Genomic DNA, 23,768 nt, shown 5'->3' with positions numbered 1-23,768 from the left:
ACCCAATATATTTGATATCTGCCTTTATTACTGAAATAGCAATATATATATTCATACTCTAGAAAACAGAGCAATATTTACAGTGTTTGAAGAATCTTATACTTTATATTCTTATAGCAGGAAATTCCTCTCAACGTTAAGCGGACAAGTCAACAGAAAAAAAGGCGTTTGTGCCATCCTTAACATTTCAACCAAATTGCATTTATAAACAAACAAAAAAAGTTACAATCTATGGATATTTAATACAGTTTCTCTGTCACATGTTTCAAAGGTCTGAGTTCAAGGTGATGGGAGGGTGGTGGGGGTAGCCCTTGGGAACACGTTCTCCGTGTGGGTGATAGTGGTCAGACGGAATGAGTTGTATTAGGGTCACAAGACAGGTTGTGTGTGAGTAACAACAAGTGCGAACTCCCTTAAAACTTCCTCATCAGATCCATCACATGAAACACTCTTCCCTTCCCCCAAGTATTTTTACTCGGCCGTTCCACATCTGACAGTTCAGTCTTTGTCTCTGTCTCTCTCATTTGTCTTCCTTTCCATGAGTATGAGAGATCGTCCAACAAGCTCAACAGTAAAAATGTCCACCCTGTCTTCTCATCAAAGTCCATACGTTAAAAAATGTGATAAAGTGTTTTGAGATTGTCAGGTTTGTAGAAACCAACAGCGCCACCTATCCAGTCATTGGTGCAGGTGTTGACTGAACGTGGAGGTGTTTAGTCACTGAAGCGTTTTCGGTTTACAGTGCGCGCCCGGTTCGATCGGCGGATGTTTTGTTTGGAGTCACGGCAGGGCTGGCACACGAAGATGTCGGGCACGTGAGTGCGGCGGATCTTGGCGCAGGAGAGGTGCACCCAGGTGCCACACTCGTTGCACTCGATCATGGGGCGTCCGGCGAAGGGCTTCATACAAAAACACGTGATCAAGTCCCATGAGTCCTCATCTGAGGGAAAGATGGAGGACAAAACAAGAAGATAGAAAGACAATGATTATCACATATTTAAACAAACATTTGTAATAAGATTACAAACACACTCAAAAATGTACCTAACTATCATATTGTATAATAGTACAATAATAAAAATATCACTAAGGTGTAATTACCTTCTCCTTTGACCTTGTCAGTAGAAGGACCCGCCATGCCACAAGCTACAAAATGAATAATGATACAACAGTTAAACTAGTTTGAACCAGTAACAGTAATACAGAGACCAAACTAACATAACCCACAAAGTATCCAACAGATGAACTGACAGACAGACAGCCACATACACACACCTGAACTGGCAGTAGTGTTTCCTTCTTCAGTGCGTGCATCTTGTTCGTTGTCGCTGGCACTCCTGTCGGGGGTGCTGTCCGTGTGGTACCCCGTCTCCTGGTCCTCCGGTAGCCGGCTGCCCAGTCGCCTCTCGATGACCAACCGTAGGATGTCCGCGCCCCCCGAGCCGGCCTCGCTGCCCTCCCAACCGTCGCTTTCTTCCTCTTTGGGCGCCTCCACCCGGCTCCCGTCGCACGGCTGCTGTGCCTCGGGCTCTGCTTTCGTCACTTTTTCCGCGGAGCTCACTACACTGGTCAGATCCACCGGCTCCTCCTTGACTTCCTGTGCGCCACTTCCTCTTTTCACGTCGTCGCTGCAGCTGGTCTCCATCTTGGTCTGCTCCTCGTCATGCAGTGGAGTGTGGCTGGGGTTCAGCTCAGCTACTGGATAGGTTACAGAGCTGGGAGCTGGTGAAGACTCTCCACTGGGAGGCAGTGGCATGGGCAAAGGCAGCACGTCTTCGGTGCTTGTGCAGGCTCCAACCGTGTCAATGCTGCTGGAAAAAAAACTTCCACCAGGCCATTGTGGTGGCTGTGATGGCGACGAGCTTTTGCTGGGCTTCTTGGCCTTGGGAGATTTCTTAGTGGTGGCATCTCCGCTCCTGCGTTTGGCCTTGCCCTCGCTCTGAGTGGCACCCTTCTTGTCCTGCTTCCTTTTCTTGGCTTTGTCCTTGCCGCTCCCTTTCTTGTTCGAAGGCAGAGTGCCATCACTGTGAATGGGGCTACAAGTGTCACTGTCCCTGGGAACGTTGTTGTTACACCACCATTCCTGTAGGAGGACAGGCATTACAATGATCAATGGCTACTTATCCAAACATTCCCTATGACACTATACACTGCTCTACAGTGTATACTTTGTGTATGTGTGTCACACATGATACATTTAAGAATCATACAGGTTTTTTTATGTCAGTTGATTGATGGTGATACTGTTCTATTAAGTATGGTTTTGTCAATCAGAGTGTAAACTCTTAATCTTGAATTAATATGACTGATAACTAAATTTTGAGCAGTTTACTAACCAATCTATACAATAATGTATACAAGCATGAAAGAGCCACAGAATAAAAACGATATAAACAAATACATGCAGGTGTTTTTAATACATGAAACGGTCATGTTTGCACAATGTAGTAGCTATCAATGTAAATCATTTAGCATACTAAATAATAGTTTCATTTACCTATAGAACAAGCTTTACCTACCTCTGAAGGATAAGGGATGTATCCAGCATATGCCAACACGAAGGTGCAGAACTGATTAAAGTCTTCCACCGTGCGTTTTCTCTTTTTCTGTGGAAAAACAAACCGGTTCTTAATAAAAACTCTTGACAGCATAGTCTCGACATTTGCCAAGTCAGGTAACGTGAAACAACTCGTAGGTAATCTCGTCTCGGGGCATGTCCCAAATAACCAGCTCCCGTTTGGTCCGCCACGGCGTTTAGCGGGCTGATGGAGCCATTGTCTAGGATCGTCACAGAAGCCAAGCGAAGCGCGGGAGGCGCTGTCAGATTTTGCACTTTACTCGACAACACCGTGGGGAAAGTGAGCCCGTTATATAATGGACAAATCTGGCATGGAAGCACATCGGTAGAATCACACACGACGAGTAGTATGCCGTCGACTGGCTTTTCCCAAGTGTCACCACGCTCAGGTGGTCTAGATTTAAAATGAAATCATGTTCGAACAACGCGGATAACTGGGTCTCTCGACTTCCCATTCGACCAGATTTAGCTTGCCGTTTCAAGCGTAGGCTACAGTCCCACAAGACGAATGGATGGAGTACATTGTATCCGTCATCTGGGACACATCTCTATTATGCTGTCGGTTATCCGACATAGCACATTATAAACAGTGTATTAGAGGCAAAATCCCCGAGCGAGGGCACAAACGATATAATTGCATTCTCATTGTTCAACAAATTCAGTCAACGAGGAGATTGCGACACAAAAGAGTCGACGTTCTTGAAGTCTCCATTAAAGCCTGGTTAGACTGGCATGACCGAGTCGCGCAGTCAATCAAATTAATCTATGTTCATCTCATGAAGCCGACGCGACTTTTATCCCTATTCAACACCTAAACTCGATTCCATGATCGTACTGAAAAGCCTTGATCACGTATTCGACGTATTGGACACTCTTTTTAGGGTACCACTGAAACATACAAGGTACATGTCGCTATGAGTGCAGTGTAAATTGGCGTTATAGGTTCTGAGAAATAATCCAACTCTACCAGTACTTTTACACGGTCCTTTCCCACCGTCAATAAACACTGCAACATAGTAGCTTGTGTAGCAGATGTGAAGTCTGCAAAACTCTACCATGGAACTGATTTACTTGGTTACTGTATCGCCAAAAGGAAAACATTCCATAATAAAAGAGCTAACATTTTAATGATGCAGGAACAGCAGGAATAAAAACCCATGTCGCACAAAACCGATTATTCTGAGGACAGGCATTTAACAAAGCCCAACTTTTCGACGTTTATAGCGGACGTCCACTTCATTTTCACAAGGGATCGTTCAGGTTATGGATTCTTTCACCGGAATGCTCGGTCTTTTTCTTGGATGAACTTCTAAGCACTATAATCATAACAACGCATGTATTAAAACTCACTCTTTCTGACATCTTAAAACACAATTCCGTCTCTTATCTAAAGATGGCGACGGTGGCACTTGGTGGTAACCTGTCGTTACTGGGGCGGTCACCGGAGAATGACAAATAGTTAAATAGCTAGTAAATAGAGGGTGTACCAAATGTGTTCTCTGTGCTGTAATCTCTCACAATCATATGAGACCGCCCAAAAACACGTCTTCAACCACTTTTAAGAACAATCACCGAACAACAAAAGTCGACCCCGTTACATGGCACGAACAAGAACACAATTAACGTTAACGTTAGCTAAATTCCTGGCAACATTTGCCATCACAGGTCCCTCGATGCACCAAGCCTGAAATAAGTTAGCAATGTAACGTTATGCCACATTGAGACGAAAGCGACCCATCAACCCACGTAACAGGCAGATCGTAGTGTTACACGAAAGAACTGTCACATTCGAGTGGTCGTCAGTGATTAAGATGCATCAAATATGGTTTAATTCGATGTATGAAAAGAACACTGAGTACAAGTGCGAGACCGCGCGAACACACACAGACGCACACACAAATACACACGTAGCTAGCATTCACACAAACAGTTTTGTTCCATATCATCACACAAATGAACCTTCGCTGATTCGGGAATGATCGTTAAAGTAACTTTACCTGAGTTAGCATCGTTGTAGCAGTCAACGTGTGACTAAAAAACTGATGAGAAATATCACTCTTGGTTGTCAGTGACTCGTTTGCGTCGTGGTTATCCTCAATCGACGATTAGGGCAGGTCCTCTCGTTCGAAAAGGCAACGAGTCTGCTGCATGAATGACAAGCCAGAACCGAGATGCTCCGGACAAAAACAGTCGAAATGTATGATTTGTTAAATCAATTTCGAAGAAAGTGGATTGTGTTCTATTGTCCTTCAAGCAAAAGAGTGGAACGCAATCCCGAAAGACTTCGTGCCTCGTCCGACGACTGTCTTCACCATTGTCCAGTCCCGTCCAGTATCTGCCGCGTTTCACTTGACAACAGAAATACTCAAAAGCGACTGAAAACAACCGATGTCGACAAACTTGCAAGACCAACCATTAGTTATGATATGCCTTGCACATTTCCAATGTCAGCAACTCTTGAAAGCAAACTATTATAACAATGCCGGATCCTTCTTTCCTGTAACGTTACTTCGTGGAGTATACACCTAAATATGTAAAGCTGGACAGAAGTGACCTGACCTCTGACAACAGTTGTTCACAATATCGCCTTTTGTCATATTAATCCTCTTCATAGAACTACGAAAAGCCGTCCTGTAAAAGGGGGAAATAAGCGGCAAAAAGTACACTACGAGCTGAGGGACTCGCGAAATGATCACATTCTATCACTGACATCACTCCGGCGAGCTTCACGGAACAGTTCATGTTTAGGGAGGGGTGAGCCCGAAATAAACGAGTACCTTATTAAACTGAACCATTGTGAAAGGCAAATGCTTACATTATGGATTATATATACAGGTAAATACATATAGCACAGCTATATCAATACATGTGATACTGTGAACATTAACTAGTAAAGGTTGAAGTAATTTCATAACACCCCTATTTTAAAGTGATGTTAAAGAGTCCATCAGCTGGCGTAATGGCTCAATACTAATACTGAATAGACTCGAGTAAGGATATCGCTCAAAGCCCATCGATTGCGTCGTTGAAAATAAGATATTCGCTATGCTTAAAGCTATGATACTGTTATGCATCGCGTAGGTTTCTGTGGTCGTATTTTATTATTCACACGATTGACTGGGACTCCTCTACCACGAGGTAATTCCTGGTTTTAGGGGTGGTAAAGATCTGCCCTCTTGTCATCTCTAAGTCTTGTCTTGTCTCTTGTCTTGCGTGCTGTCAAATTTCGCTGTCGTTATCAATTTAATATAATTAAAGTGCGGTGCAGGTTGTTAAGGCTCGTAAAAGTAAGGCAAATATTGGGTTTCGATTTCAGTTGAACTTCTGCTACGTCACCTCATGCTAATGGAGTTGGCTGCTCAGCTGGGCTGGGGAGTAAATGGGGTGTTTTAGCGGAAGACAGGCAAATGATAGGCAGCATAAAATAGCACTACTAAATAGCAAAGCTTTAATTTCACTCCGACCTAGGACAATTGGTGAAAGAAACGCAGTTGGTATGCGTGGTAGAGGTTGTAAAATTGACTACTTGTTGGGCCATAATGGTTTCTGGCTGAAACATGATGTACGTACCCATGTAAAGCGGTCACCCAAAAACGCGAAGACAACTCGTCCACCGAATCTTCGCCGCCAGTTAGTAAGATCGGTCTACCCTACATTCTCAAGACATCGATTAGAAACAACGAAGACGACTTGTATACACCCCAAGATAACTGGTCATATTCCTATTAACTCGTGAAACCAAAATAATCAGTTTGATATCTGAAATCCGTTCATTTAACATTAAAGATATATTTTACTATCAATACAGCCATAATGCTGTTAGGTTGTCCATATTATATAAACCCCAAATGTGTACAATAAAAACAACAGGTTGCAGTTGGTTGATGGCTATGATTTTATTAGCATTGATTTATGAGTATTTTAAAACACCTATTTATAAGTTAAGTACATCATTGAATCAGGGGAAACAACTGGTTTTATTTCGATATTCTTTCACAAGTATGTGTAATTATAAGTATATACGTATATACTTTATATGCCTTACCCCATGGGGTATCAGGAAAAATGATTGTGATTTAGTCTTCGATTTGAATAGGGAGTTACCCTACCTCGCAGGTAATAACAACACCCATTCCCTCCCTCCCAAATCCCATTCTTAGTCTCTCAAACATCAAAAGACTCTGAAAAAGGATGAGGCGTCAAAATAAACAATGTTTTAAACAAGGTTGTCAAGCTGATGGAAAAAAAAACCAAACCAAATCAGTCAGTCAGAGACGATACTGACCCAGCCATCCATAAGATGGGACCATGGCGGACTAGGAAAAAGTAAGGGCCAAACTGGCAGTCCAGGGAGGCAGAGTTGTATGAGCTTGATCTTGATCTTGACGTGAGCCACCAGAGAGCGAGGCTAGGGGCAAAAAAAAAGAACAGAAAAAAAAACTAAACAAAAAAGGCCTGGAAGGAGAGAGGCGTCGTCGTGACGCCTCAGGATCCCTCTCCTGGGATTCCTTTGGGTGCTCCTTGGCAGTGGGACGAATGTACGTCAGGGTGTGGGTAGGTCTGTAACTGATTGGCAGTTTAGCATGTCTGATGTAAAGAGTCTTGCTTTGTTGGCATTTTGGGCGATGGATGTTTTTTTTGGTGATGGCGGCGGCGGCAACAGTAGTGGTCGACAGCTGGCCGGCTGGCAACATGAGGCCTCACAGGTAGCCCTCCTTGCGGAACTGTTCATGCAGGATGTCCCTGTACTCGTCGAAGCCGCCGTCGATGCGCTTCACCTTGCCCCCCTCACACACCCACAGTTCTTTACACACTTCCCGAATCAGGCGCTCGTCGTGGGACACTAACACCACACCACCCTGAGAGAGAAAATGGGAAAGATTCATGTTTACTATCAGTGCATGTTTAATCAGCATCGTCACAAAGCAGTAGAAGTTATGGATCTAAAGAACTGAAAGGTTTTGTACTGACCTTAAACTTGTTGAGCGCTTTTGCAAGAGACTCTATGCTTTCCATATCCAGATGATTTGTCGGCTCGTCAAGTATGTAGAAATTTGGACTGATAAGAGAGAAGGCAGGAAACAGGAGAGGTTTAAACTTAAGACAACAACAACAAAAACAACTAAAGAGGAGCAGGCTGTCTCTAACCTCAACCACCACCCACCCACACACACACACACACACACACACACAAGCCTCACCAAGGCATGGTCATCTGAGCAAAGGCCACTCGACTCTTCTGCCCTCCCGACAAGCTTGCGACCGGCCGCGTGGCTAGCTCTCCGGTTATCCCGTACCGTCCCAGCTGATGTCGGTATTCTTCCTCATTTCGACCTTAGAGGAGGAGAACATGATGGCCAGAGACAGAACCCCGGGGGAAGAAGCTCAAGGTCAATGTAGGCCTATAAGCGGGTAATTAACTGGGGCATGTTACGTAGAGAAACTAACAGTTTGTGGCTGCATCACATTTCCATATAATACTTATATAAGATTTGTATGCAAATTGAAATGGCATTATAAATAGGGATGCAACGGTTTTCAATAATTTATTGAACCGTTCGGTTTGGCCTGTTCGGTTCAATAGACTCACCTAAACCGCAATATTTCGGTATACGCGACATTAAACTTTTTATTTAATACAAGGTTATTGCACGCGCGTAGCCTGGGAGCGATAGCAAGGAGTGCTTAGGACCCGGGGGATGAGTTTTCTCTGACTGTTCAGCTTGCCTCTCGTCAACCTTGCAACAACCAATCAGAATTTTACTGAATTTCCCAAGACCCAATAAGCATGTTGAAATGCAAATGAAGGAGTCATGTGGGAAGGAACAAACTTTACCGGCGGCTGCACGATCATGGCGACATTCGAAGTAACCTATGAACAAGTCAAAAAGACCGTCAGTAAACAAAGCACAGTGTGCAAGCACTGCTTCACAACGATCACCTAATAAAGGTAACACATCCAACATGTCGGCCCATTTGCGCCATCATCACCCGGCTGTAACCTTAAGTGGAGCAGCACGGAGAGCTAGTTTGCCACCGAAAACCCAACCATCCATTGCTGCAGCCTTTCGGCAACAATATTCCTATAATTCCCAAAAACACAAAGACATAACGAATGCGATTGGCGTGTTCATAGGAAAAGACATGATGCCCTGCCTATACGGTGGTTTTGGGTATGGGATTTCGCTACATGATAAATGTTCTCGATCATCGCTTCAATATCCCCTCCGGCACGCATTTCAGCAGTAAGATTCCTGAACTGTACGAAGTGTGTAAGAGAGCAGTTGAAAGTGACTTTTAAAGTTTACATTTTATGCAACCTACTTAATATTACAAAAGGGCTATATGTTCTGTAAGACAACAGGTAAGGGATAATCAACGACGCGCTGTGCGTTGATTATAATGCACGTTCGAAGTGGTAATAAGGACCCGACGCCGCAGGCGGACACTTCGATAAGTGCATTATTTTCCTAGAAACGCACAGGGCGCGGAGTCGATTATCCCGCTTATACCACTGCTACTATCATTTTCATTTATATTGCCGCTGTCTTAGATGCAACATTGCTGTTTTTACCGTTACATTCACATTGGCGAATTAATATTCAAGTGTAATAAGCCCAAAAGAAGGGAACTACATCATAGCCGTGCGGTATATAGAAAAATAATGCACGTTTCAAATAGCGCACCACAATAGGAAATTTGACCAAGCAGTGGTATAATAAATACATAATTACACATTACTTTATGCTGCACTTCACTATGGATAATATTGCCTGTTTATGACAGAAGGCAATGATGGTGTTCTTTTCTTATAATACATTCTTGTGATTCTGCTTCATCTGTGTCTGGCTATGCATTTAATATTTTCTCTGCAAGTGTAAGTAGAAGCACATTGTTGATTTGAAATAGAAAAGGCAAATATAACCTCCTGTATGCTAGAGCCAAGATAATATTGATATATTGAAACCGAACCGTTACCGTGGCCCAAAAACCGTGATACAAACCGAACCGTGGCAAAACTGTACCGTTGCATCCCTAATTATAAATATATACAAAGTGTACAGGGCATTGTGATTGTTACCTGGGAATTTGTTGAGGAGCAGTTCCACTGAGCAAACATTCATGTCTAGCTGGTCCACATGATGCTGACTGAAGTAGCCAATCTTTAAATTTCTGTTAAAACAAACAGAATTCCAAATAGTCAATATTCCTCTACATTTCTCCCTGACTTCTACTTCCGACTGCATAAGGCCCAGGCTATACCAGGTCCGCAACTGAATCGCTGAGTGTAAAATGTTGTAGATAACTTGTCTAGCTTTTTTGAATGTATACACTGAGATCATATCTGGTATAGCCAGTTCCATTGATCATATTGGAAGCTCATTGTTACAGCAGACGGAAAGGTTTCAGTTATGTGAGCAGTGTAGCCTCTCTGCACAGTTGTGGTGCACAAGTATGTGTAGTATTATTGCGTTTTCTGACACTGTATCGAATGTCAATTACAAATTTTAATCAATAGTTTTCTATATTAGTGTAGTTTCTATATTAGTAGTTTATATGCAGAGACTTGTGGCAGACAGTGGACAGCCACTGAGGCAAAGGTTCATGTCAAACAGCCCTCGTGAATCTAGTTCTTCCCGTCAGTGTCCCAGACAGGTCTGTTGCTTAGACAGCAGATTTGTTAACTGCAGATGACAGTCTCTAATGCTTTTCTCAAAGTGTCTTTAAAATTGTACAAAAAACTACACCTGGCAACTACAGTATTACAGTCTAAATTCAGAGAACCACAGTTTTATTTCATTTTCAATTTAGAAAATGAATGGTGAAACTGATTTAAAAGTCTGCCATTCTCCTCCCTGCAGTAGCGATCAGTGAGAACGGACACAGGGTATCTGCACATTTTGTATCAACAAATTTAATGACTTTTAAGACCTTTTTAAGACCTCTAAGAATAAAAATTAAGACCATTACCACGGCAAAAATATATATAAAAAGTATGCTCTAGGCTGTTCAGTTTACCAAAGCACATTTGCATTTGAGTGACAGTGCAAATAGTGCACGTCAGGCAACTGCCTTCTCAATACTACAACAATACTGCTGTAAATAACGTACAAACAGTGTGTAAACAAATCAAGTTGCAAATTACAAGTTTAACACAGTTAAAAAATGGACAAGGCTCCCGACTAACTTTTTGCGTTGGTTGCACTGGTGCGCCTAACTTTTTTTTCCAGGTGCACTAGCACAAAATGTAGGTGCACCCACATTTTTCATTGCATATCTTTCTAACAGCAAAAGGTCACATTTTTATCGCACTCCTTTCATATGATGTGAATGATTTTTTATAAATATATTTGCTAAAAAATCATTCACATTATATATATAATCATTCAAACTAAATAACCCCCCCCATTTTTCTTCCCATATACTGACATTTCTGATATTCATGACTGCACACTTTATGCAGATTATATAGCCTACTATTTGTATTACAACTCTAGGCCTACCTCTTTAATTCAGCTGTCTGATTGATGCCTCAAAATATTGTAAACAAAGTAGCATAGTTGGCTAGCTTATCATAGTCTACTGGTTGGACTGTTCAGTTTCCCCCACATGTGTTAAAGTTTCAAGGTAGGCTGATACTTTTTCTCCTTGGGACAGGTCCTTTTAGTCTTGGAGTTAGAAAACATTGGTGATGAGATGATCACTCAACTTGAATGCAAGAGTTTTAATAAAATGTGCAGCATGCTGCTAACCGGATTTCATAATAATTTAGCTAGTCGTCATTGCTTTATTCACGGTTGTGAATGTTTTATTTGGATTAAATGTGCATGTCGAGGGGTGGGTGTCCATTGAGCGCGCACGAAAGAGAGAGAGAGAAAGAGAGAGGGCCAAGCCGAGGAGGTTTACAGTACTTCTATATTGTTTGGTAAAGTTGCACGCATAGTCTACAATGAAAACAGGCGAAAGAAATGTATGCTCTCACCCGAAAAGCGTCAGGTGCACCATTGCAACCTCGAATATTTTTCAGTTGCATTCTTAAAAATCTTGGCTCGCGTCTGCCACTCTGAAACACTATCTCCGTCTGTAGGAACGCATACGCTACTTTTTACTGTGTTGTTATATTGTAACACCCACAATATTTGAGTGTGTCTACATTTGCAAAGCTGACGAAACGGACTCGGCACGACATGAAATTTAAGACCTCCTCATCGGAAATTCTAGAATTCAAGACATTTTAAGACCTTGAAAATCCAAAAAAATAAATACGACTTTTTAAGACTTTTTAAGGACCCGCGGGGACCCTGGGACACCTGTGCAAGATGCTTCAATCGTACAGTGTTCGCTCTTGGCCTTACCGGTGAGAATGTCTGACGCCATTGACTGGTGTGAGTTCACCCATCAGCAACTTCAGCGCTGTGGTCTTTCCAGCTCCGTTCTCCCCAACCTGTGAGACCGACACAAATCCACATATGTATGACACACACACGAAAGAAGAAAAAAAAAGAGAGAAAAAGTGTCTTTACATATATAGAAACACCGGCACTAGTGTCTTTACATATATAGAAACACCGGCACTAGCTATTGTTCTTGTTCTTGTTCAAATCAACTATTGTCGTTGTGACTCGTGATGACTTTCATCTATTCCCAGAATGCAAATAGAGACTCAAACAGACGTAATAGTGCTGCCAGGAACCTTAATAAATTAAGTAACTTCTTCAAACAAACGTGTCGCAAATGTTGAATACCATGGTGATTTAATCTGGGGGAAGTTACGCTTCACAGGCAAACAAACTTAAACAGCGTCTCTTTCACAGGAGCTCAAAGGAATGTGAAAACATTTAATGTACAGACTTTGACCTTTCAAAAAGAAACACTTCTCACCTTTTCACATTTTACATTTATTCCTACTTGATGTCAGAATTGTGGCACTGTCTCAGGTTTCTGTTCATCAACCCTGAACTTGTCTGATCTCGCAGTAAAACATTAATTTATAATTCACACTTCACCAACAAATGTCAACAAACAGTCACTGCCAGGTGTGGATCATGTGGTGATTCAGATGATTTGGAGTGCCGAGTTGGATTATCATTGCACAACTAGAGTTGGACATAATTTTCTTCCCTTTTCATAAGCGTCTTTTCATAGTTAGTCAAGCACATTTTCACAAAGTGGAACACAGTAGGTGAAAACGGAACCTATGATGAACTGTAATGGCTGATACATACGATACAGATGCGAGACTCCAGGTCTGCAGACACACAGAGCCCATTGAAGAGAGTCTTTTCCGGCGTGTAGTAGAACTCCACCTCGTCCAGCTGCAGAATGGGAGGAGACAGCTTCTCAAAATTATCTGGAAACCTGTTGATGTACACAAAAACAAAGCATGCTAAATAACAAACTCAAGCTAGTTTTATATCTTATCGTCTGAAACAACCAGTCTGTCCATTTCAACGAACGTCATGGTCATGGGTTCTTACCGTAACATAACTTCAATCTCTTTCTCCAGAGGCTTGAGCTCAGGTCTGTGAATCAGAAGACAAAGAGGTTGGGCGAATGTTATAACACAACGGATATAGAAAAGGGAGCACTTTCTCCTTTTCCTTTAAGGCCAACACCTTTCTCAGAGTTAAATACCAGTCTAATAACACCAGTCTAACAACACCTGCCTGGGGCCAAAAACAGCCGAGAAAAGCTCTAGCTACTCCTGCATTAGTCAGACCTCAGTTCTGACGAGATCCACTATGCTGAGAGAACTGCTTTGTGTGGAACAGTTCTGGTGATAATCTGGGATAGGCCAGCAGGTTTGGCGCCAGACCACGACCAGGTGTGTTTCAGAGAGAGCTACTCATGGCCACTGAAACTGGTCTGTTAAATCTGTCTGAAAACAACTGGCATCTTATTTGGTTAGCTTGTGTTATAACAACATGGAGATGATGGCAACTCACAGTTTCTCCAGCAGCTTGAGTTTGCTCTGCACCTGGGCCGCTCTGTTTGCATTGTATCGGAATCTGTCGATGAACACCTGTAAAGGCAGACGGAGAGAGAGAGAGTTATGGGGCTTTTCCAAACACAAATCCATACGAACGGCACTTGCTACTGCTCAATTCACAGTTGCCACCGCGCTCTGCAGTCAAAGTGTTCCCTGAGCAGCTGTTGCTTACGCTGCGGCAAACTGTTCTTGCACCTCGCAAGCCATTGGAAATAATGGCCTTCCCAGCGCAGCAGTGCTGTTGTCCTATTGTATGCCGAAGTGCCTTGAGCTGGAGGGGAGTCTCTGTCTGAGCAGAACAACAAGCCCCGGCCATGCATATGCGGGAATGTCTAAGCAAGTTCTCAGACAAAGTGACATGTCTGCTACGCCTGCTCAGCCTCCCATTTCCGTGGACTTTGTCACAAGCAAAGTAAAACAAAATCACTTGGGGAGGAGAAGCTAGTAGATGAAGATAGAGTAAGTGGATCAATGACGTCAATAATTCTTTCCTTTTTGTATCAGTTCTCTTTCTAAATGCTATGCTTGTATCAGTTCAGTTTTAAAGCCTACTTTGAGAAACAGTTTTGAACTCAGCTTGCATTGATTTTGATGTGGAAGTGCCCCTAACAGCCCCTGCGCTTCTGAGTTGGTTAATATTTGACCACATCAGAGATGGTTCACCTGTATGTGTTCTCTGTACTGGAGCTGGGCCTCATACTCCCTCTGCTGGTTCTTCAAACGGTCCTCCTTGGTTTTGATAAAGTTCTCATAGTCGCCACGGTAACTTTCCAACCGCTGCGAGTGCAGGTGAATGATATCTGTGACCACCGCGTTGAGGAAATTCCGGTCGTGAGAGACTACGAGAATTGTGGACTGCCACGTCTGCGAAAAGTAGGGGGGGGGGGGGGGGGGGGGGGGGGTATTTTTTTATCATTTCATTTGATTTTTTTTTATCATTTTATAGCAAACTCTGTGAACCATGTCCAAATCTACAATACCTGCAAATAGTTCTCCAACCACAGAATGGCTCGGACATCCAACATGTTAGTAGGCTCTGTGAACAGTACACACAGAGGGGTGGTTTTTTTTTTCTTCAGTTGGACAGAATGAATAGTGAAATGTAAATATTTAACCAACCAAACCACCAGTTATTTGTTCAACTCACCATCAAGTAATAAAAGATCCGGCCTGAAGAGAGTAAAAACAAAATGTTAAAATGACCAATTCTGCTAAACGTCTCGAGCCTAATAATGATGAATGTTTGTCTGTAACAGCATCACTGTGATGGATGGGGATACTCACTTGGCAAACAGAGCTCTGGCCAATGCTAACCTCATCCTCCAGCCTCCAGAGAACTCCCTAAGCAGAGAGCATGTGTCACAAAAACACTCAATACTTACAGTATGCATGCTAACACACACACACACACACACACCAGAAATATCACTTACTTGGTTGTCTGCTGTTGCATTTTTGCAGTAAACCCTAGACCTGCCAGAATAACAGAGGCTCTAAACAGAGGAGAGAGAAAATCAGAGAAAGATATTTGAAAGGAAAAAAGTGGGCGCGACATAGATTAGATAGATAGATAGATAGATAGATAGATAGATACTTTATTGATCCCCAAGGGATAAAGGATTATATGTTACAAGACTGTCCTGAAACTCAAAACCAGTGCAACAATATAATTGCCAAATGTCTGGTTTTGGACTAAGAGGAGTCATGAAATTCGCTTTTCACTCACAAATAGCAGATAAATAGAAAACTGGAAAGGTGTCCTGGAGCAAATGATTGGTGGCTCCTGTTATGCAGACCTCACTACACTAGTATGTTTTGTTACACATGACAAGTACTTGATGTATCAGGTTTAACTACAAAGGAATACTGATTTAAACTCCCATGAAATAATGGCAGAGTGATTGAACAAATCAATTATCCATTCTTTACAAGGTCTCGCTATGTGATATATCACTTGTGTGTGCTGCTGTAATCAATATATAAGAACATGATCCCTTTCATTATTGACCCTGATGCTAACAAACATACGACTAATATACTGAAACTGGACAATAGGGTTTTTTATGGCCCATTACCCACTCTTTCAGTGGTGATTTTTATTTTTGTAACCCTTGCCCTAAGACCAACCCTCTGACAATCAGCTACCTTGCGGACCATTTTAACAGCTCTGGACACTAGATAAAACATGCAGACATTTTAGCATCGGAGTATGTACGCCTTTAAGAGTGTGTTACTTTGCAGGAGCCTTGTCGGCTTCGATCTCCTCCAGCCGGACGTAGATCTCCGACAGACGCACACTCTCCATCCCATCTGCCCTGTATGAAGCAAACAGAAGGCACAAGCACTGCTTTACAAGTCTGTTAAATGGACATTTCAAAATTAAAAAAAATCTGACATAACATTTGTTAATCCTGCTGTCCAACGCAACACCCAACAGTAGTACAACTAACACACCACATTCACAAAAACGCAGCCTGGAACCATGTTAATGATAAAAATGGAGATGGTGCCAAAAGGCGCACTGTAGGAGGATATGAGGTGTCTGCTTGTGATTGTGCATCTCATCTGCAACCAGTTGGCAGAAGGGACCAAGTCCCCTGTCAGTGTGACCCCATTAGACAGTGAGATTTCAGATGGACTACTACATGTGGGCTATGCATGAAAAGGACAAGTACAGGACCCAACATAGAATTCCATTTTTATCTTGAACCAGTAGTAAACCTGTATAAAAGTCAATGGTTTGAATGAGTGGGGAAGTAGGCCATGTCTACAGCTGGTATGAAAAGCCTGCACATAACAGAACGAAACAGATGTACCTAGACAGCAAAATCATTCGCTAGAATGGTTGTGTTAACTCAACAAATCTGATAGTTGGGCATCTGGCGCCCTCTAGTGTCCAATGTTTAGATTTTCCTCTCCTTAAAAAAGGCCCCTCCAAGCACAACATGTGACCCTCAACTGTAGACAGCAATAATAATAATAAAAAAAAGGCCTACAATACACAAATATCCATCTTTACAACAAAAAACTATTAGCAAGTTAGCAACAAAGTATGAATTAACTGAATTAACATCTAGAAATAAAAGGTGAAATCTGTTAAAGGTGCATCATTTAATATGGATTTTTGTTTATATATATGAAAGAATAAAAGAAAATTCTCCCAGACTTCCTGACAAAAAGCCAGTGTTTCTCACAATCAAACACCTAAATGCATCCTTGTCCGAGGTGTTTTATGGCCCTTAAACAGTACATGGTGAAATGCGACTCTGAAGAAAAAGTGGAAGTGGGCAGGATCATGTTTAAGTTAATTTGGGTTTTTGGGTTGAAAAATTAAGAGTCTGGGCTACTTTGTCACATTTCCACAGAACTACACCTTAAACATTTAGTAATAAAACTTGTAACATATTGCTGTCTGAAGTTTCATTATGGTGATTTAACCTTGTAGCTTGACTTTCCACATTTCACAAGCAGTCCCCATGAATGACACAAAACTCTGTGAACAACTTTAAACCCTCTAACCCCACAACACAAACGTCTACTGTGCTACATCACTGGCTGCTTTACGCGGCTGCGTGACTCACAATCCGTTGGCGATGCGCGCGTTGAGCGTCCGCTCCTCGGTCAGTAGGCCCTCGCGGACAGTGTCACTCTCCAGGACGCTCTGGAGTGCGGGCGTGTCGTCGCCCGCCACTTCCTGTTCCACGTGCAGGATGGAGATGTGGGGCGGCACGCGCAGGCTGCGGCTGGCCAGCATCTTCAGCAGGGTGGTCTTGCCCAGACCGTTTCGTCCCACCAGCCCGTAGCGTCGACCTGTAGCCAGAGACATCTCTGCCCCCTGCAGCAGTGACCTGAAAAAAAGATCCATGTCATCCACAATACATGCACTCAAATCCAATTATTGTTGTGATGCAAAGAAACTGCATGGCCAATTCAACACAAGACTGCACAAGTACTGCAGTTCAGTTGGCCAGAATGACTTAAAGGGAAACTCCACTCTAATGTTAAGCTAGGGTCTATTTTTGGAAAATAACAAGTGTAAATTCTAATTTTACAGTCATCACCATCTTGTGTGGCGAAAGTTCATAAGTTAATTACCGAATGTGGCACAATCTACTGACAATGACCACAATAGCAGAGTTCGGTAAGCAACCTGCCCAGACCTTCTCCTCACAAGGTGGCGACCTAAAGACCACTGAGTGCACACACAAGTTTTTAATATCCTTTTCAACACATACTTCAGTTTGTCTGCAGAGATCCTCTCCATAGTAGCATGTGTAATGATTTTTTAATATCTTACCTAATGGCTTAAAGGCAGGGCTGTACGCTGCGAGCACCTCGTCGCAAATGCGAGTAAATATATATTAGTGCTAATTGAAAATATGAAATGGGAGCACAGGTGCGAGTACTGAATTCAACTCTTTTATTCGCATTTTGCTCCTAAAAATCCACACCAAGTGGATCAAAGTATAGGCTAGTACAATTTTCGCGCATCTGTACAAATTTCATAGTTGTCAACTCTAACGCTCCTGGCTGGAAACTCACGCTTTCAGCATCAACCTCGCTGTCTCTCACACACGCAAGAAATGTCACTCCAAAACCATTCTTCTTTTTCTTAAATCTGTTCGTTATCAGTTGGTGACTTTGTAGCGATTACCGTTGAAACGGCAAACCATGATAAGAATGTTGACTATATAGCCTACAATTACCGTGTTCATTTGAAATATTATTATTATCACGGTTGATAAACACGGTGTGGAAACCGTGTTAGCTTCACCCCAGCCTGAATTTGACATAGGCCTGGTTGACTTCTATGAAAGAAATCCGACTGATTCTGTTGTCTAAATGATGGATTTAACCACGATTTGGTGTAGGCTACACCTGCTTTAAAAAGGCGGAACATTTGTATTGCAAATGTGCGCATCATAGCCACTCTGCGTCTTTGGAGGTTACGTTCACATTAAATCCATTCCACTAACGTTATCCGAATACCGTAACATTTTATTTTGAGCACTGGTTGTCACTCATTGGATATAACAGATATAGCCTACCAAACTCCAAGACGAGTCATGGTAGAGTAAGTTAAGCACCCAGCCAATTAAACATGGCCAAGGAAAAAGTGACAACTCACGATGCCATGCCATGGTAGGCTAAATCAAGTTAACGTGGACAGTGGACACTCATCTTTTCTATTACACCAGAAATATTTGTCTTTACCTTTGTTAGTTTTTTGAACATTTAAGTTAGCCTATTTAATGAAAACATGATGTATCCTTGAACTATGCTTGACTCTTTTCCTAAAACCGAATGAAACCTAATTATGTTCACGTACATCTTAAAGTGACAGGCACTCAATTAGACCTACACACCACCCCTGTAATATCATTAAAGACAAGTGTAATCAATATGAAGTATTCAGTTTACTGAATATTTTAAGCTATATAAGTAATTATGCAGATCCTAAAATGCTATAAATTGTTAACAAAATGTATACAAATTCTGAATTCAAAATATGAAATAGAAACAAGACAAGCCATTTTCTGTGTGTGTAGGGTTTGAGCAGAGACTATGATTGCCACTGCTGTGAATTATCTGTATCCTGCTTAAGGCAAGAAGGTTTTCAAGGAAATTTCATAGTGCTCCTAAATTTGTTTCTGTGCTCCTAAACTTTTTCATTTAGGAGCACCTGTGCTCCTAGTGAAAAAGCTTAGCATACAGCCCTGCTTAAAGGTATACTATGCAACGTTTTTCAGTTAATCAATTCGTTTCATACTGTTATATATGATTAAATGAGTCATTACCGGTCGAACAGTGTATTTTTTGGCCGCTCTAGTGGTCTGTAGCGGTAAAACCACACTTGCAACTTCAGGAGACACCGGGCACGCACCCATGCTCTACTCCAGGAAGTATCATGTAAAGTCTCATGAAAAGGCACGGCAGACTGATAGATTGAGGAGTTTTGTCAAATATACACGCTTAAGCTGTAGGGGAAGCTCTGCAGAGAAATATGCAAGCATAAAACGAGCGAAAATGAAAAGTGAAAGCGACACCGGCGATGAAATCGCCAATCCTGCATAGTATACCTTTAAAAGAGTTATTTACTTTGACGAAGCAAAGTTGCCCCGAAAGGCAAAGCTGTATGCTATTCAGCTGTAAATACAGTCATTTTAGTCCCAGACGGAAAATTTACACTCAGTATCATCCAAAAATAGACCCTTGGTTGCTGTTAACCGGAGTTTACCCTAAAGCCAGTATAAATCCTCTCATAAATAAGCCAACAAGTTACAATCTATACATCCAACATTGCTACATCAGACTAGCAATCAGCCACACTATCAATTAAGTAGAATATGAATGCATGTGTGAAGCAGGTGAGGCTAGATGAATACAAAAATAAAACAAAATGTACAAATCAAAGTAAACCAAGAGCCAGTCAAAAAACAGCTGTTATTCGGAAAGACGCAAATTGAATAAGGGAATACACGCTGCTTCATGGCCGACGCAAGAACAACGAAGGAATTGAACATTCTACTAGGGATGTAACGATATCCGCAACTTAAGATTCAGTACAATTCACAAATTTAAAGTTCACAATCCAATTTTCTGGCGAATTTTTCAACAGAATAAGATGCAGACCAATTATGACTGAAAATGAATCCTTTATTTGTATAAACTGCGAGGAGCACAAGGTCTGAACGGTCACCTTGTTCCAGTTAATACATATTTTGTTTTTATCTGTGCCCTGATGAGGTTGTTTTTAGTTAGAATAATCTTTTGTATCACTTTGCATTCATTTGTTTTTATCTCAACTGATTGTAATCTGTGCATCATTACATCCCTGCTTTCTACTGTCAGTACCTTCGATAAATGGTTGCAATTTTTATGTCAACTCACCTTTCTCCAAATGACACATCAAAGTTCTCAATGCGAATGTCATAGCTGCGATTCTTGCCAGACATGTCCACCCGGCTGTCCTTCTTACTGCAAGCCTGACTGGCAGAAGCCTCCTCCAGCACACTAAAACCCAAGGCCATGACAGGCACGTCAGCACTTCACACAATGACACTGGCGACAAACTCTCACATTCCTCCTCTAGTAAACAATGTATATTCAGTTCTAGTCTTCTCAAAGTGTCTTTTTTTGTCTAGGGGCTTGATCAGAGCTCCAACCCTGAACTCAGTCAAGCAGGAGGGAGGCCCCAGTTGGGCTACTTACACTTGGCTGGGAGGTTTCTGGGAGTCTTTCTCATTCCTCTTGTCATGTTTGGCCTTCAGCTTGGCCTCAGCCTTCTCCAGCTTTTTTGCATTCACCGTCTGCAGGGGCAGAGATGGAAAGAAGAAACACACAATGAACAACAACACCACCAAGACTAAAAGAGAGATAAACACAATCCTTGAAAGTGGCAAGGGCATTGCCTATTAACCAATCTTGGTTGTTGTAACAGACGGAATAAAGTTTAGGAAGTAATGCCTGCAAAACACAAACATAACCTACCGTGTTAGAACCACGTTTTGTCATCCAGATGCCCTGGACATCACTGGTAGCAGACACTGTTGTGACAAAATGCCAGTGAGCGACAAATAGTAATAAACTGAATATCAACAAAAGGGTAATAATTGATGGGTAAACACTGTAACTGGCAACAATGCCTTACAAAGGGAACAAAGGGCTAATCAAAGCACTGCTGATGTTACTGAAAATATAATAAACTAATCATTCTGGGCTTAAGTTGTGTTTAGCCAATGTTTAAAGCATACTTAATGGCTAACACTATGTCCTAACAGGATTTGATGCTAGCAAACATTAGCGATACATTCCGTCTCATTCTATCTTTTTCAGTTGGAGTGTCCTGACTGCAATGGATGCGAGCAGTGTGACGTTTTGAGAGAACTTTTGTCAGACGCCCCATTTCTATGTTCTTTCGGTCACTCGAGTTGCTCTGCTATTTTAAATTAGAAATATGACGCAATAGAAGGGCATATTTAATGGATTCATTGTAGACAGACATTCAAGACAGTCGCTTGTTTGAATCCTATTCGGACATGGTGTAACACTTAACTGAAGAGTTCAATTAAGTTCATCAGAGGCACAGTTGAAATACCTACCAGTTTCTACGGAGATCTGAGACAACTGCACTGGAGCATCCAGAAGCACTTGCTTCTGAGTAGTAGTGTGGCAATTATTCCTGTGGGGGAGGGGAAGAACACACACAGCTAAATATGGGCAAAACATGATCTCACTGTTTTCTTTTAAGTGAAACTGCACAGATCTGGAGGAAAAAGCCATTAACAGCCAATCACCATGTTAATTTCAGCCAATCACCATGTCCCTGTTGTGTAAGTTGATTGGTAACTGATATCCAATATAAACAACTTTATTCTATACTTGTGGACTTTAAGTTTGAATAGATAGATAGATAGATAGATAGATAGATAGATACTTTATTGATCCCCAAGGGAAAATTCAAGACATATTCAATAAACATATTCCTGCACCCTAACAGAGTTTCTAGACACTATGTAGTTTTCATTTTGATGTGATGATAAATGCCTTCTGACATCAAACACAATTTGTAGATCCCTATGACTTCATGTAAGGGTAATGTGTAGATTTCATGCCAACTAAGATATGACAGAGAGGAACTCACAGCTGGAGTGTGTTGAACATTTGCAGACAGATGTCACGAATGTCATCCTCGTTCTTGTAGTCAGCTGACATCTCCTGTAACACTCCCCCAATGGCGTCGAACACTTCTTCTCCATCCTCAAAGTCTGCACCTCCACTGTCCAGTACACCTGAAACACACAAGCGCAGGACATTGTCATAGATAAAATAAATTGCAGGACTCAACATTAATGGTTGCCCGGTTGCCCTTGGATACCAAATTGTTACAAGTGGCATCCAAAACCTTATGCTTGGTTGCCAAGTTCGCAACCATTTTTAAAAGTTAGCCCTTTTAAAAGAGCCCTGAATTGTATGATGAAATGGCAGATTTGGGAAAATAAAAAGTTAAGAACATTCTTTGAGACAGTAATGGATGTGAAATGATTCACTCAAAATGTCACAACTATGTAAACCGGTCTCAACAAGCAGAGGACAGGCAAGTGCCTAACAACGTCAGAGGAGGGCACTCTTACCATACAGGTAAATACACACAACTTTCCAATGTTAAAAGTAGTCTATTCTACTGGTTAACTGAGAACCCAGCGCACTATTCTGTTTTCTGTTATTTTTTAGGACAGTCAATTATATACCCCAAACCATATCCAGGTTTGGTGTAAATGTTGCGCAAAAGGTGACCTGACAGCAAGACACACAATAATAGAGAATTCATCCTTGACAAAAAAGGTATTTTTGTGTATTGAAACTAAGTGTGGGCTATGTCTGCTTTCTGTATAACTGAATGATGACTTCTGGCATGCCTTCTCGATTGACTGCCCACCATAGACTACCCACAGCATGTTAGCAATCTTAGCTAACACTGCCTGATAGGCTGCTAATAGTCTCCTCCTGTGACTCGTCAAAGAAATGGATGCCACTATCCTTGCGTGAAAGCCTTATACTCTAAAGAATCACGATGTCCTTCTACACCAAACTAAAACACTCACCAGTGATATAATCGAAGACTTCAGTGTCGATTTCGGGAAACTCGCTCTTCAGGATATCCACGTATGTCGCCATGATAGACCGGCCCCGTCGACAAGGACCGCGCATGTGCTCACATGCTACAAGAACGGTCGCCCACAAAGCATTGTGGGGAATGAAGTCATATTTGAAAGAATGCAATACCCCTTTGAGGTTTGGGTCAGGCAACTTCTATCGTTTTTTTCAACCCACTTCAAGACAGCGTCCGGTGTTAGAAGTTTTGATTGACAGTATACAGGCAGTACCTTCAAAAATCACAAGAAGTTGGATGATTTTTCTTGTTTTATTGCAAGTGTAGTTAGGATTGTGGTTAGGCATCCTAACCTAAAACAAATCAATGGCCATATAGGCTCGCGGGTCTTGTAGTTTTTATTTTTATCCATGACGACAGAAGCTACTGAACTGGTAGTTGGTCACAGCTCAGCTGCTTCCCTAAAAGGGAGGGGATGTAATGTAACCATGTAATGTAACGTCTCTGGTGTAACCCACATCTCCAACAACACAGTTAGCACCTCCCAGTAGGATATGTCAAATAGACCAAAACAATGCCTATGCCTA

At 42.0% G+C, this 23,768-nt stretch overlaps 2 protein-coding genes across 3 annotated transcripts; both read right to left on the bottom strand.

Moving 5' to 3' along the window:
- Window positions 1–10: 10 nt before the first annotated feature.
- Window positions 11–5,261, bottom strand: LOC134099907 (PHD finger protein 13-like). 2 transcript variants are annotated; one of them, XM_062552937.1, is made up of 5 exons: window positions 4,576–5,261; window positions 2,520–2,606; window positions 1,276–2,083; window positions 1,102–1,146; window positions 11–940 (listed from the first exon to the last, which is right to left on the bottom strand). In XM_062552937.1, the coding sequence occupies exons 1-5, from the start codon at window positions 4,585–4,587 to the stop codon at window positions 714–716; spliced, it is 1,179 nt and encodes a 392-aa protein (XP_062408921.1). In that variant the 5' UTR covers window positions 4,588–5,261; the 3' UTR covers window positions 11–713. The 2 variants fall into 2 exon arrangements, with proteins under 2 accessions (XP_062408921.1, XP_062408922.1); XM_062552938.1 differs by lacking the exon at window positions 4,576–5,261 and adding an exon at window positions 3,929–4,291.
- Window positions 5,262–6,449: 1,188 nt separating this feature from the next.
- On the bottom strand, window positions 6,450–23,299 carry abcf3 (ATP-binding cassette, sub-family F (GCN20), member 3). Its single transcript, XM_062552936.1, has 21 exons — window positions 23,174–23,299; window positions 22,213–22,360; window positions 21,671–21,750; window positions 21,060–21,115; window positions 20,781–20,878; window positions 20,460–20,582; window positions 17,150–17,416; window positions 15,803–15,883; window positions 15,002–15,061; window positions 14,853–14,909; window positions 14,716–14,738; window positions 14,549–14,604; window positions 14,232–14,432; window positions 13,525–13,601; window positions 13,057–13,101; window positions 12,805–12,937; window positions 11,935–12,023; window positions 9,660–9,751; window positions 7,780–7,912; window positions 7,550–7,637; window positions 6,450–7,437 (listed from the first exon to the last, which is right to left on the bottom strand). The coding sequence occupies exons 1-21, from the start codon at window positions 23,277–23,279 to the stop codon at window positions 7,279–7,281; spliced, it is 2,172 nt and encodes a 723-aa protein (XP_062408920.1). The 5' UTR covers window positions 23,280–23,299; the 3' UTR covers window positions 6,450–7,278.
- Between the last annotated feature and the right edge of the window lie 469 nt (window positions 23,300–23,768).

Source organism: Sardina pilchardus, chromosome 13 (assembly GCF_963854185.1).
Source record: "Sardina pilchardus chromosome 13, fSarPil1.1, whole genome shotgun sequence".
NCBI classification, from domain to species: Eukaryota; Metazoa; Chordata; class Actinopteri; order Clupeiformes; family Clupeidae; genus Sardina; species Sardina pilchardus.
Note: the sequence above shows the minus strand (reverse complement) of the source record. Positions and strands in the feature narration are given on the sequence as shown.